The sequence below is a fragment of the Pyrus communis genome, chromosome 3 (assembly GCF_041283825.1).
Source record: "Pyrus communis isolate YQ-2024b chromosome 3, ASM4128382v1, whole genome shotgun sequence".
Classification (NCBI taxonomy): domain Eukaryota; kingdom Viridiplantae; phylum Streptophyta; class Magnoliopsida; order Rosales; family Rosaceae; genus Pyrus; species Pyrus communis.
The window spans coordinates 18,414,070-18,428,709 of NC_142567.1; the positions used below are offsets into that span (position 1 = coordinate 18,414,070).

The 14,640-nt window shown below is 36.9% G+C and overlaps 1 protein-coding gene across 3 annotated transcripts; it reads left to right on the forward strand.

Annotated features, from left to right (window-relative positions):
• Positions 1 to 5,874: 5,874 nt before the first annotated feature.
• On the forward strand, positions 5,875 to 8,011 carry LOC148698078 (uncharacterized). 3 transcript variants are annotated; one of them, XR_015960818.1, is made up of 4 exons: positions 5,875 to 6,228; positions 6,401 to 6,527; positions 7,058 to 7,129; positions 7,542 to 8,011. XR_015960818.1 is itself a non-coding variant. In XM_088691190.1 (4 exons), exons 2-4 carry the CDS (start codon positions 6,452 to 6,454, stop codon positions 7,904 to 7,906), a joined length of 483 nt encoding a protein of 160 aa, XP_088547316.1. In that variant the 5' UTR covers positions 5,904 to 6,228; positions 6,401 to 6,451; the 3' UTR covers positions 7,907 to 8,011. The 3 variants fall into 3 exon arrangements, 1 of the variants encoding a protein (XP_088547316.1); XR_015960819.1 differs by having other exon boundaries at positions 7,532 to 7,574; XM_088691190.1 differs by having other exon boundaries at positions 5,904 to 6,228; positions 7,572 to 8,011.
• The last annotated feature ends 6,629 nt before the right edge of the window (positions 8,012 to 14,640 follow it).

Here is a 14,640-nt window from a genome sequence, read left to right on the forward strand (position 1 = left end):
AAGTTTTGAAAGGTTGACAGGGCATTAGTGAGGCCAAAAGGCATGACCAAGAATTCATAATGCCCTTCATGCGTCTTGAAAGTAGTTTTATTCACATCAACTGGATTCATTAGAATTTGATGGTACCCGGACCTTAAATCTAGTTTGGAGAAGTAATTGGCACCAAACAATTCATCTAGTAAATCATCAATCAAGGGAATATGGTAGTTATCCTTAATTGTGAAGGCATTAAGTTCTCTATAATCAATGCACATCCTCCAACTGCCCTTTTTCTTCTTCACCAAAAACACTAGAAAAGCAAAAGGACTATGACTAAGCCTAATAAATCATGCATCCAAGAGCTCTTGCACAACCTTCAATCTCATTTTTCTGTAAATGACCATAGTGATAAGGCCTAATGTTGGGGGGTTTGGCATCAGGAAGCAAATGAATATGGTGATCATGTATTCTAGAAGAAGGTAATTGGGAAGGGATAACAAACAACTCATCAAAGTCACCAAGGAGAGACTGCATTTCTTGTAATTAGTGTTGAGTAAGCTCACTAGCCTCAAGCTTCCTAGTCTTAATGGAATACGAAAACAATCCTAGATTAGAATTGTAAAGTTCCTTGTCCAAGTGTTGCAGGGTAACTTCTTGAATAGATGGATCCACAGGAGGAGTGTGGTACAATTTAAACTATTGCTGATCTTTAGTAAATGCCATGGTAAGTTGTTGGAAGTCCCACAAAACTGGACTAACTGTGGACAGTGATAGAGATTTTACCACACACGCAAAAAGGGTTAAAAATTCCTATAATACTTGCAAGAATGACAAGGTTATTGTAGTATAAAAGAATCTCGCAAGGTCATTCTCCATAGGGATTATTAAATAATTTGAAGCAAACCAAATTCCAATTGATTATTATAAAACATAAATTTGAGATGATTGATTTTTATGACCTATTTTAATAAAACGAATTTAACTAATAAAAATAAACTAATCTGCAATATTAAAGATGAAGAAAAAGGAAACAGTTTTGTAGAAATCAAATTAAGAAAACACTAGGGATCCGCCGTCACCTTAACAATCCTATATAGTTCTCTCAATTACTTATGACTTATACATGCATATTTCGAAGGTTAGGTTTTCCTAATATATGCCTACTTTGACCCCCAACATAGAGCATATATCAAACATGCAATCCGTCTGTGGTATTGAAATCAAATCTAAACAAGCATGACTCATTAAGTTCTATGAAACCTTTTGAAAAACCATGCAACCCTCAAGATGTAGTATTCATCCTAAGTGAACTTGCACATATTAATCACAAGAAGCCTTCGTCAATTTCAGGGACCAACCTCCGACCAAAATTACATCTAATTACTTTTCTAAACTTCCTAATGGTGATCAAGCATTAAGATAATTAGATAGTTTAAATCAGTAATTAATAATTCAAAAACTTGCATGCATATAATCATAAGCAAATTGAAGAGAAACTACATATTTTTGCGAAGCCTTGTGGCCTCACCCTAGTAAAAAGAGAATTAGTTACGCATATTCATAATAAAAATCATAAAGTTTATTGAAATAATAAAAGATTGAGAACACCTAGAATGGAAAAAGTTTGAAAATCTCTACGCTTGGCCAATTTTCTCTCTTCAAGGAACGCACAGAGAAGAAGTAGCAAGAATAAAGCCGGCAAAGCTTATTTAACCTAGAAGAAATTAAATCATCGTAATAAAAGGTCTTCCAATCGAACTAGGAAACTAAATAACTAAAATAAAATAGGAAACATAACCCTAAACTAAATGATAAAATTCGCCTAAAATCTGAACAACCACGTTTTGGACTCCTAAACTGCTCCAAAACCGGCCCAATACAGCTGGATTTTAGGTTTGAAATATTTTGAACACTTTTCCAGAAGGCCACAAACCCATCAGAGGTCATCTCGAGCTTCGAAAACACAATTTAAGCCCAAAAACGTCATTTTCCAACACTGCACACTGCTCATTTATTCTGTTGCCAGAAAATAATTGCTTGGTATAAAAATTCCAAATTTTGACACGAACATGCCAAGAGACACGAAAACATCCTCCAATTTGAATCACTCCAAAATTCGTCCGTTTGACCACGTTATGCTCCAGAGGAAGTTGAATGTCCTATATTGAAAAGATAAATCAAAGTATCAAATTCTACCAAAATAATTACCAAAGCATACTAAGAATAAGGTAAAATATTCATCAGACAACAACTGAACACCCAAAACTACATCACAGTCCCCCCAATGGTAGTGAGTACAAATCCACTGTGTAATTATAACCACCCAAAGAAAAAGCAGCATACTCAAAGCACCCTGAGCCTTTTACTCGACCCCCATCTGCTATGACTTCAAAAGAATTTGTGGCATGAGCTTGTTGTACCTAAAGTTTCAGCAACTTAGAATCAATAAAATTGTGAGTGCTGCCTAAGTCTAATAGGATTGTAACAGTATGACCACCAATGTTACCCTCAACTTTCATGGTTCGTAGGGTCGATTTATCAGCAGTGCCATAGAAAGCACAAGAACTGAGTTTCATAGCCTGCAATTTAGGATTAGAGTCATTAATAACACAGTCCACTAGTACAAAAACATGTTTGCGCGACGAAAACTTGCGCGACGCAGCTAAATGCGTCACGCAAAGTATGTTTGCGTGACGTTAAGCACAAAACGTCGCGCAAATGGCCTTTGCGCGACTGCACTTTGCGCGACGAAGATTGGCGTCGCGCAATACTGTTTTGCACGACGTAAGGGTACTTATGTCGCGCAAAACAGTATTGCGCGACGCCAATCTTCGTCGCGCAAAGGCCATTTGCGCGATGTTTTGTGCGTCCCGCAAGATTTTGGCGCTAAAGCAAGTAAGTTTTACCGCTTTTTCTGTTGACTTTGCGTGACGCAGGGCTACGTGAGTCGCGCAAAACAGCTTTGCGCGACGCACGTGCACTTAGGTCGCGCAAAACATCTTTGCGCGACGTATGTGGCGTCGCGCAAAATAGCTTTGCGCGACGTAAGTGCACGTGCGTCACGCAAAACAGCTTTGCGCGACCTAAGTGCACGTGCGTCGCGCAAAGCTGTTTTGCGCGACGCCATATACGTCACGCAAAGTCAGCGACTTTTTTCTCCTTTACTTAATCAGTTTGGGTGGTAGAAACTGCAAACTAGTTGCAGCAGCTACCTTCCTTGGATCTTGACAATGTTTTCGCCATGCTTTCATGCAACCTCATTCAATATTCCTTCAACACCTTATTTACACTTTAAAACCTACATCTATGGATGGTTTATCTCGTTCGCACCTTTAAGAATAATATTTTGCAACGTTTACTTATTTGAAACAAGAGAACTTTAGAATCTGGGAATGAAAAGAACAAATGAATATGCAAACAACGAGCCTTCGAATTGGTTAAAATTCCTGATCCACGTGTTAGTAACTAGCAAGCTAAATTTTTTCAATTCCATGTGTTAGTAAACAAATAGATTGGCAAGTCGAGATTGTATTTTTGAACTTTAATCTTTTAAGACGATTAAAATTTAATAAAAATATGGTGTCAGATTGTATATTGATTTTAGTCTCTTAATGTGTACTGAATTCAAACTCATATTATATTTTTGTTTTATAGATATCTTATTTAATGTCATTGCATTAAATTTTAAATTTATTATTATACACATTTTAATTCATTAATTTTATTTAACTTCCTCTAACTAGTGTACCTAAACGTCCATATCATAATATATTTCACTAAATTAGTGTACTGAAATATCCGTACCTAAACGTCCATCAAAATGGTAGATTTACTAACACTTAGAGTTTATTAATACTTTCATTAAGTATAACATAAGATTTTGTGGTATCCACTTGTGTAAATACTTTAAATTGACGATCGAATTAGTTCATTGTATTCATATAGGGTCAAGGAGTGTAGCTGTAAAAAATCATCAAAATCGGAGTTAAAACTACCGTTAAATCGTTATTTTTCATTTATAACCGTCGAAAAGTTTTGTCGCGTTACTTGATCTCTAAATGTTTTTTTTTCCTATTTTTGGCGTATGCAATCTCGAAGCATATACAAACAAGTTTGACGGTTGGATCGTTGAAACTAGTTTCGTACAATGTGTTTCCCATCAAAATGGTAGATTTACTAACACTTAGAGTTTATTAATACTTTCATTAAGTATAACATAAGATTTTGTGGTATCCACTTGTGTAAATACTTTAAATTGACGATCGAATTAGTTCATTGTATTCATATAAGGTCAAGGAGTGTAGCTGTAAAAAATCATCAAAATCGGAGTTAAAACTACCGTTAAATCGTTATTTTTCATTTATAACTGTCGAAAAGTTTTTGTCGCGTTACTTGATCTCTAAATGTTTTTTTTTTCCTATTTTTGGCGTATGCGATCTCGAAGCATATACAAACAAGTTTGACGGTTGGATCGTTGAAACTAGTTTCGTACAATGTGTTTCCCATCAAAATGGTAGATTTACTAACACTTAGAGTTTATTAATACTTTCATTAAGTATAACATAAGATTTTGTGGTATCCACTTGTGTAAGTACTTTAAATTGACGATCGAATTAGTTCATTGTATTCATATAGGGTCAAGGAGTGTAGCTGTAAAAAATCATCAAAATCGGAGTTAAAACTACCGTTAAATCGTTATTTTTCATTTATAACCGTCGAAAAGTTTTGTTGCGTTACTTGATCTCTAAATGTTTTTTTTTTCCTATTTTTGGCGTATGCGATCTCGAAGCATATACAAACAAGTTTGACGGTTGGATCGTTGAAACTAGTTTCGTACAATGTGTTTCCCATCAAAATGGTAGATTTACTAACACTTAGAGTTTATTAATACTTTCATTAAGTATAACATAAGATTTTGTGGTATCCACTTGTGTAAATACTTTAAATTGACGATCGAATTAGTTCATTGTATTCATATAGGGTCAAGGAGTGTAGCTGTAAAAAATCATCAAAATCGGAGTTAAAACTACCGTTAAATCGTTATTTTTCATTTATAACCATCGAAAAGTTTTGTCGCGTTACTTGATCTCTAAATGTTTTTTTTTCCTATTTTTGGCGTATGCGATCTCGAAGCATATACAAACAAGTTTGACGGTTGGATCGTTGAAACTAGTTTCGTACAATGTGTTTCCCATCAAAATGGTAGATTTACTAACACTTAGAGTTTATTAATACTTTCATTAAGTATAACATAAGATTTTGTGGTATCCACTTGTGTAAATACTTTAAATTGACGATCGAATTAGTTCATTGTATTCATATAGGGTCAAGGAGTGTAGCTGTAAAAAATCATCAAAATCGGAGTTAAAACTACCGTTAAATCGTTATTTTTCATTTATAACCATCGAAAAGTTTTGTCGCGTTACTTGATCTCTAAATGTTTTTTTTTCCTATTTTTGGCGTATGCGATCTCGAAGCATATACAAACAAGTTTGACGGTTGGATCGTTGAAACTAGTTTCGTACAATGTGTTTCCCATCAAGTGCAATGGTATATGTATTTACTAAGTAGATTTTAATTTATTTATTTTGTGCTTATAACACTTAAGAAATTGAATGATATATATGTAAAAAAAATTATTATGGGTTTTTTTTAGAATAATATATTATTGTGGGGTTTATGTGAAATAAAAATTGAACTTGAAAGGAGTAAAGTCACATTTTTGGTAATTTTTTTAATACTTTAAAAAAAAAATAAAAAAACCTTGCGCGACGCTTTAATCGTCGCGCAAAACCACTTTGCGTGACGTCGAATTGTATACCTACGTCACGCGAATTGATAATTTTAGCGGTAGCGAAAAATTGGCGCTTTTTTTCAATTTTTCCAAGTTTTGCAACCATATATCCTATCCTCTTTTCCTCTCGGTTTTTCTTTCCGTAGAGCTCTTTTCCTCAAATTGCAGACCTCTTTTCCTCTTCCTCTTGCTTAAATTGCAGACTTTCCTCTCGCTCAAATTGCAAATCAAATTGCAGGAAAAGACTTTCCTCTTTTCCTCTCGCTCAAGTCCTGCGTCTCCTCAATCTCTTCCCTCTTGCTCATCTCTCCTCTTCGCATCCTTGATCCCCAAATCTTTAACCCAGACTTGCCTTCCCTCTCTCTTTCCCATAGACTTCTCTCTTCCTTCTCGTTCTAAACGATGGGTAGCCACACGAATCTCGAAGCCGACGGGAATCAAGTCCCAAAATCAAGGTAAGGGTTTGTGATTTGCGATGGGTTTTTGTTATTTAGGGATTAGGGTGAAATTGCAGTTGATGGGTTTGTGATTTGCGATGGGTTTTTGAGATTTGCGATGGGTTTTTGTGATTTGCGATGGGTTTTTGTTATTTGCGATGGGCTTTTTTTTTTTCTTTCTGTTATGCAGCTGAAGTAACTGGAGTTGAGAAATAACAATTGGAGCTTAGAGTCTTTGCATATGAAAGTTGAATATGAGCCTTTGAAAGGCTTTGTAAACGTGTTCTCAATTGTAGGGCATTGGATAGCAATTTTGGGTGAGTCTTGATTCCCCAGTGCACATAATTTTGTTTCAGTTTATTTGTCTACTTTTGCATTTCTGTGGAATTTTTTGGAAACCCCAATGATTCAGAATTGAAATTTATGTGTAAATTGATAAGTGTGGGTATGTCTAACAGAGTAAGAGCAGTAATCCAGTTTGCTGTACCCTGAATGGGGAGGGTAGGTTTCCATCCAGGGCCCTCTTGGCCTTTTTAACCTAGTATTTTGCTCAAGGATTGTCTACCTTGAGAGATTATCACATCATGTATTCTAGGAGCTCCAAATTTTGCACTATCTCTTACTTTTTGGGTGGCCGGCAGTTTTTGTTTAGTAATTTTTACTCTCATTTGCTTTCTCCCGAACATTTCTTGTATTTATCATCCTCTAGCTGTGTAGTTCCCTCCCCCCCTCTTTCTCGCTTCCATAATTCATCAATCATATCAACTCCGATGCAAGCTATTCATAGTTTTTATAAAATAGCATCTAGAGTTGCTTTGTTAACATTGATTTGAATTTATGTTTGCAGTAGCTGCGGTTATTCTGATATGTTCAAATGTTCAAATGGCTATCTTCTGTGCTCTTACTGTCAGTTATGCAGGTGTGTTTTCGATATTCTTTGCATATTATATATATATATATATATATGGAGAAGAATTATGCACAATTCGTTTAGTCAGGTTCTTTTGGTTTCCTAAAGTTAGATAAGTTAATTATTGAATACAACAATACAAACTCACTAAATAAATCATGTAGTGTATCGTATTCGCAAAAATCCTTTCGAGAAAAAGGAATATATTGTATGATTGTAACCTGTAATCTTGACGGGTTTCAAAGTTGACTTTATCTTTATGAGAGAAAGCTTGATAAACTTCTACACCTCTCAAAACAAGTTGATTCTTGCTATTTTTAGCTAATCTTTTGTTCTAGTTATACTACTTTGCGTTCTAGTTAAACTACTTTACGGTTGTCAAAAACAAATTCTGTTTATATTTGTGATCAGTTCGATTTAGGGGTTTTGATTCAGTAAGGGGTATTGATAGTGTGTGGACAGAGATTAAGCTCTGTGGTGGGCAGAAACTATAGTGTGTCTCCTACAGGAGAGGTCAACACCCTGAAGGAGGAAGTGACAACCCTAAAAGGTCAGCTTGCAGCCCAGGACGAGCAGATAAAGGCCCAGAGCGAGCAGATGAGGGCCCAGAGCGAGCATATAAAGGCTGAGAACGAGCAGATGAGAGCTGAGAACGAGCAGATGAGGGCCCAGATGAGTATGATTGTACAGGCCTTAGCGGTGTCCGGTCTCCAAATCCAGCTGCCAACACCTGATCTTACTCCACCTTCGACCTCCCAGCCACCTCACCTACCCGATACCCAGTAGTTTGCAAACCTAGAAGACTACTTGTTGTAGTTTTTTCTTTTTTTTGTTTAGACATCTTGTATGCACATTTTCATATGGTTTATAATTAAACTTTTTCTTGGTTTATTGTTTATTGTTTTAAATAATTACAATATTTATTAAAAATTAAATCCAAAATATTAATAAATCCAAAATATTTTTGTCAAAAAAATTAAAAAAAAATTAAAACATAAAAAGTTTGCGTGATGAAAAGGTTCCATAGGTCACGCAAAGTGGGTTTGCGTGACGTAGGTATGTGTCACGCAAACTGTCTTTGAGTGACGCCAACCCACTTTGCGTGACGCATCCTACGTCACGCCAACCCCACTTTGCGTGACGCATCCTACGTCACGTCAACCCACTTTGCGTGACGCATCTTACATCACGCCAACCCACTTTGCGTGACGCATCCTACGTCACGCCAACCCACTTTGCGTGACGCATCTTACGTCACGCCAACCCACTTTGCGTGACGCATGTTACTACGTCACGCAAAGACACTTTGCGTGACACATGTAACTTCTTCGTCACGCAAAACCTTCTTTCACAGGCGTGGCGCGACGCTTGTCGCGCGACGAAGGTTCGTCACGCAAATTTTTGCGCGACGTTTTTTTGACTTTGCGCGACGAAGGACCTACGTCACCCAAAATATTTTTTGTACTAGTGGTCTTTAGGAGGTTTTGCATCCAGTAAATCCATCATGAGTAATTGCTTAAGACCACATTTATGGCCTCGAACCCACTTATCATAACAAAACCAACATTCTCCACGTTCACATTTCTGTTGGATTTCAGGAAGAGTCAATTTCTCGATTGGCAAGTACCAGGGCGTGGAACATTGTGGGTATTAGGTGCTGTGGGAATAAATTTAGCAGCAAGATGAGCCCTATATGGGGGGAGGTTTTAACTCAGCAAGTTTAATTAGTGTCCAATTGCACATGAATAGCAATGGCTTACTGAACATTTGCAAATTTCAAAATTTTAACATCGAATTTCAATTCACGCTTAAGACCTCCTAGGAAACAACTCTCGAGTAAATTAGGACCTAAATCAGTAGTTCGATTAGCAAGCCTCCCAAATTCAGAGATATAATCACGCAATGTACCCGTTTGGCAAGGCTTAAACAAGGATTCAACACTATAGTCAAACTTAGATGGCCTAAACTCCCTGCAAAATGCTCGGGTGAAATGCTCCCAACGGGGAGTGGAGTGAGTACAATCCATCCACTGAAAACACTGCAGAGGCTCCCTATTGAGATAGAAAGAGGTGGTGAACACCTTTTGATTATTCGGTATATGGTAGCAAGCAAAGAACTGGTTAGCCTTATAGGTCTAGGCCAATGGATCGTCACCCTCAGTGAAATATGGAAAATCAACGCAATGAGTCCACGTTGGACAAGGCGATGAACCACCACTAGTCCCATTTGGGCTTCAAGGCAACTGGATATGGTCCCTATTGCGAAGAGGAGGATGATTGGAGTTTCCCAGAGCGGAAGAATTCTCACCCTCACCACGAGCAGTGAGTTCACGATGAAATTGCTCGAAATAGATGGGAAGATGATGACCGAGTTATGCCGAGAGCTGGGAATCCATGGTAGTAGTAATGGCGGCGTTAACAAAGGAGTTCACATTCTCGGCGATGAGAGTAAGAATGGAAGCAAAAACAATTTCTAATGAAAAAACTCGAGCATCCATGGTGGTGGCTTGGGTAGCAGCAATTTAGTGGGGCATGCACGGAAGGGAGCCAAGATCGTTGGGTGATACCAATGTTAGTATCCCAAAATTTGGGTTCAACCTTGACCTGCAACAATGGTTGAATTGCAGAGAGAAGAAGAGAACAATTGAAAAGTATTTTTTTAATATTAATTTCATATATGACCATTGCCTCAATCCAAGAGGATTAACAACCTTTTGCGGCCTTCATCAAGTGCGTGAATGTTAGCTTAGCACGACAAAACAAAAGTCTATTAAACCAGCCCCATATTAGACTCTATTACAAAAAAAAAAACCCCAAATTTTCCTAACCAAGATTCTAAAAGACGCTAGGCGCTAGTCTGGCGGCAGGCTGGGGCCTAGCGGCTAGGCGACCAGGCAAGGTCTAGGCGGACTAGGTGGATTTAATTAAATCTATTATATTTTGTGTAAATAAGTGTATGTTTATAATTAAAATATATATGATTTCATCATAAACTACAAAATGGAATGACATATATATTATGAGCCATTGGAACATAATGAAAACATAGAGAACAAGTATATAATCTGTGTTCCTTTAAGTATTCAACAAGTCTCTTATAATTTATTGAAAAAATAAAATACAAAAAGAAAGTTATCTATTTTCTGTGTAAGTTAGTCGTAACCTAGGCGGTTCTGGGCGGGCTAGGTGGGTACCTAGGCGGTGTAAGCAAGCGTCTTAATAGATCTAGGCGCCCTTTTTTAATTTTAAAATGCCTAGACATGAATTGGGTCGATGGCCAACAGCCTAGCACCTAGACGGGGATTTTTAGAATAGTGCTCCTAACAATTAACTTCCTATTACAATTTCATCCAATGTCATGTGATTAAGGCAATCTCAGAATTGGGATCATAACACCAACAAATCGATTTCAAGTGTTAAGCAGCTAGGGTTTGGGTCTTTGAATTAAGGCAAGTTGTTTCCGTACGAACGCTGGCACATTGTATCGTGCCTCGTCAACAATTCTCTTAGCTGTACCTCCTACGTTCAAGCCATTTAAGGTAAGCAGTTTCATATTTATAACCAAATTTACAATGTAGGGCTTTTGAATTAGGGATTTGCAAATTGGGGATTTAGGGATTAATTTTTTATTTAGGGTTTTAATTTTGAGAAATTAGCAGGGTAGGCAAGGTTTGATTGCATCAAGATTTGTTATTTGGGATTGTTGATCTGTGTTTGTTTTGTTATTGTGTTATTGGGTTGCTCTTAATTTTGACGATGAACTTGGTTTTGCAATGATCTGTGGATTCTTGGAATTTTTTAAATTGATTAGATCATGCCGTATTATGAAAAACTGAAAAATTTCTGTGTTCTTAGAGGTTTTGGGATTCTTTGTGAGTTTTGTCCATTGCTTTCCTGGGTTATGAAATTTTTATTTGTTCTTCAGTAATTTAGGTTTCAAGCTAATTTCAAGTACTTCAATTGTTTTTCCCTTTAAATGTAACCTAAAAGTTGCTTTTTTGGGTTTGTTTTGAGTTGTTGGACTGAATAGAACAAGCAGTGGTGTTTCATTGCCTTTTACTTCCCATTCTGAATTTGATAATGTCACCGTGCAAAACATACAACAAGAGTACAATGTTAATAAGTCCACACCCACACCCCACACCCACAAAAAAAAACCCAATTACTTGATAAGGTCTCCATGCAAACTTCACAACAAGAGTACGATGTCAATAACTTTTGGCTCCCCACTACTTTATATTTACAGGACATAGTAGCTGTACCTCTCTTAGTCATACTTCCAATGCCGGAACTAAGTTGAAGGAGAAGTTCAGGCGCTCAACAAGGAGGAAAAATATTAGTTGAGCGCTCAACTAATTTTCTTAGTCGGTGGGATGTATTTAGCGTTGAGTAACTCATTTAGATGTCTCTTCAAATCCTCTAACTCTGGAGTTGACATGCGGTAAGGTGCTTTGGTTGGCCGCCTAGCACCTAGTTCAATTGTCGATAGCATGGTCCACCACTGTCCTTGGCGGTAGCTTCTTCAACAACTCCTTCGGCATCACATTGCCAAACTCCTTTAAGAGATGCACGATCTTAGGGACTAGGGAGATGTCCACCACGAGCTTATCTTTCTTCATCGTTGCGAGGAGGGTTACCTCACCATTCTTCCACGACCTTGTAAACTGCATGGCAGACGTGAACTTCTCATTCAGCTTAGTAGATCTCATCAACGGCACCATGCAAGGCATTGTTTTGTCTTGTACAATGCACATAGTATGAGTAATGGGGAATGTTATCCATGAACTCCATGTCCAACATGATGTTGTAGTCATCCATTGTCGTCACAGTGAAATCCAAGTCTTTTTGTTTCCCCCACGGTAATGAAGTTATGAGATTCCCCATGTCCACCAACGGATGAGCATCCTTCCCATACACCACCATTTCAACAAAGATTATCCCATCTTATTGTTGGAAATATGCCTTAAAATCAATCAAATTTATAGGGAAAACAAGGATTAGTCCATAATCTATTCATTGGGCAAGATCGCAATAGGTAGGTTACCAATGCAATATCATTAGTGAGCCCATGTATAACGATTATATATATGTGTAAGATGTAACTTTGAAATAAGGGTGAAGTGCCGATTTAGTCCCTGAACCATCCCCTAAGTGAAAATTAGGTCACTGAATTATTTTTTTGGTAAAATGAGTCCCTAAATTCATTAAAAATTACTAATTTCATCCCTACTATGATATGAAAAGCTATTTTATCCATTTTTTCGTCAACTTAAGTCACTCGACAAACTTTAGAATGTAATACAGTCATTTTCTCACCTATAAGCCCTTAACATTTCATATAGGTTGTGAATCTAACGTCTATTTTACCCTCCAAAGTTAACTCCATATCAATCTACCCCCTAATGTGTGTCACATGCAAGTAATTTGACATATATTTACGAAAAATTGAATATAGTAGCTTCGAATATAATATTAAGGTTATAGTTGTCAAATTTTTATAATTCAAACACAGATTTTTCTAAAAAAAAAAAAAAAAAAAAGTTTATGGACCTAATTTTCACTCAAGTGATAATTTAGGGACTAAATTGACAGTTCACCCTTGAGATAATGTTAAAGAGACCCTCTTCATATGTGTTGATCCTAAACATTGTTCCTGGACGTTGTCTTTGTTTGAGTGGATATCATATACTTTGGTAAGATTGGTACACACTATGTCTACACAATTGTCTAGTCTCAAGTCATTAGTGAGAGTAGCTAAAACAAGTATGTAGGTGCTTAATAAGGATTAAGTTTACTAAACGTGATCTCCTTGAGATCCTATTTATGTATACTAGATACGTACTCATGTCAATAAGAACTCGATTGCTACAATAATGCATATTAATCCTTGGATATGAGGCATCACACATGTCTTGTGATTTGGTCCTTATTCTTAGATTATGTTAAAGACACTCCGATGTAAGAGGGTATCCACGACATCATTAGAGTTAAGCTACCTAATCATAGAGGCAAATGAATGTACAACAAAGAATCTCTAATCTTCACAATTGAAGGAGAATGCTTATCAACATGATTCAAAAGTCGTTGCCCAAAGCATCATGATTTAGAATGAAGTTCCAAACCTATCGAGTTAAATCATAAGTGATCACTTAAGCACTTGACATAAAATAAGCTAACTAATGTGATCGAGAGCATTATATTAGAGAATGACCGCATTACATTGTAATTACAACGGAATAGGTTCTGTTGTAATTAGTACATTAATCACCATGATATGCAACTACGCGTCTCTCATGGTCTATGAGATCCTCAAAGACGATCATTGTTGTCTTCACAAAAGGGTAGATTAAAAGATGAGTTTCAAATCCAACAAAAGAATTAGAACAATCTAATTCATCTCACAACCTCGTCAATAAGAACTTAAAATATCGCACACCCTATTCTAGGTTAAAGATGATGGAAATAATAAATTAGATTAATTAACATGGAAAAATAAATAATTAAACAATTTAATTAACTATTACGATGGTTATATGTCTCAAACTGGCCTCGAAACAGTTTTGGGAGTCAGATGGGATTTTCACTTCAATAGGAGGACCCACCACCAAAGATGTAAAATAAATATGTACATTTAGGTTTTTATTTTCATTTCTAGTCAAAATATATCTTTTACATCTCTCTCCACTAATGTAAAATACACATTTCAAGTCATTTTGCATCTTCCATCGAAGATGCCCTAATCACTGGGAGATTGTTAGGCAATATTGTACTATCACGCCATACATGATACTTCCTTTTAAAATTTGACATGCGGACCTATTTAACAAAACTGGATTTATAATTTATTTTAGGAACTAAAAATAAATAAAATACTTGAAAATTTAAAAAAAAACCTAGTCTGATCCTCTTTCTCTCTTCTTCCTCCGCCAGTCTGATCCTATTTTATGTATAAACGATTTGGCTCTAGCTCTGTCTGGTCCTAACAAAATTCCTCACAATTGATCCTCAATTGATCCACATCTGGTCCTAGCAGATTTCAAAATTTCGAAGAATTGTTTGTGTTTTGGCTTGTGATTCGAGGGCCTTGAGGTCAAAACCCAGACGGTGAAGGACGTGTCTGTACCGAAGTCAGAGTGTCGTGTTGCATAATTCAGACGGCAAAGGATGTGTCTGTACCGGCGTCGATGCGAACTACCTGAGTAACCAGCTGGGCGGGCGGAACACGATGGTGATGCTGGAGACAGAAGGACACTTACCCTATCTGAGCGCCTCGGGTCTACTAGCTCGGAAGCTCTGCTACGCCGTTGCATCGTGGGTGGGGCTTGTCGTAAAGGAGGGTGGAGGGTGGTCGCTGGAGGACGGAGGGATGATAGCTGGGTTTGTTTTTTTATTTTTCAAAGTATTTAATCTATTTTTAGTTTCTAAAATCTTTAATATTAGAATGTAAATTATAAATTCAGTTGTTTTAAAAAGAGTCCACATGTCAAATTTATAAGGAAGTTTCACGGATGACAGCATAGA

Coding starts and splice junctions, on each gene's coding strand:
- LOC148698078 (XM_088691190.1), top strand. CDS start 6,452: ATGAAAGTTGAATATGAGCCTTTGAAAGGCTTTGTAAACGTGTTCTCA. Junction 6,528..7,057: donor GCATTGGATAGCAATTTTGG/GTGAGTCTTGAT, acceptor TTATGTTTGCAG/TAGCTGCGGTTATTCTGATA. Junction 7,130..7,571: donor TCTTACTGTCAGTTATGCAG/GTGTGTTTTCGA, acceptor GGGTATTGATAG/TGTGTGGACAGAGATTAAGC.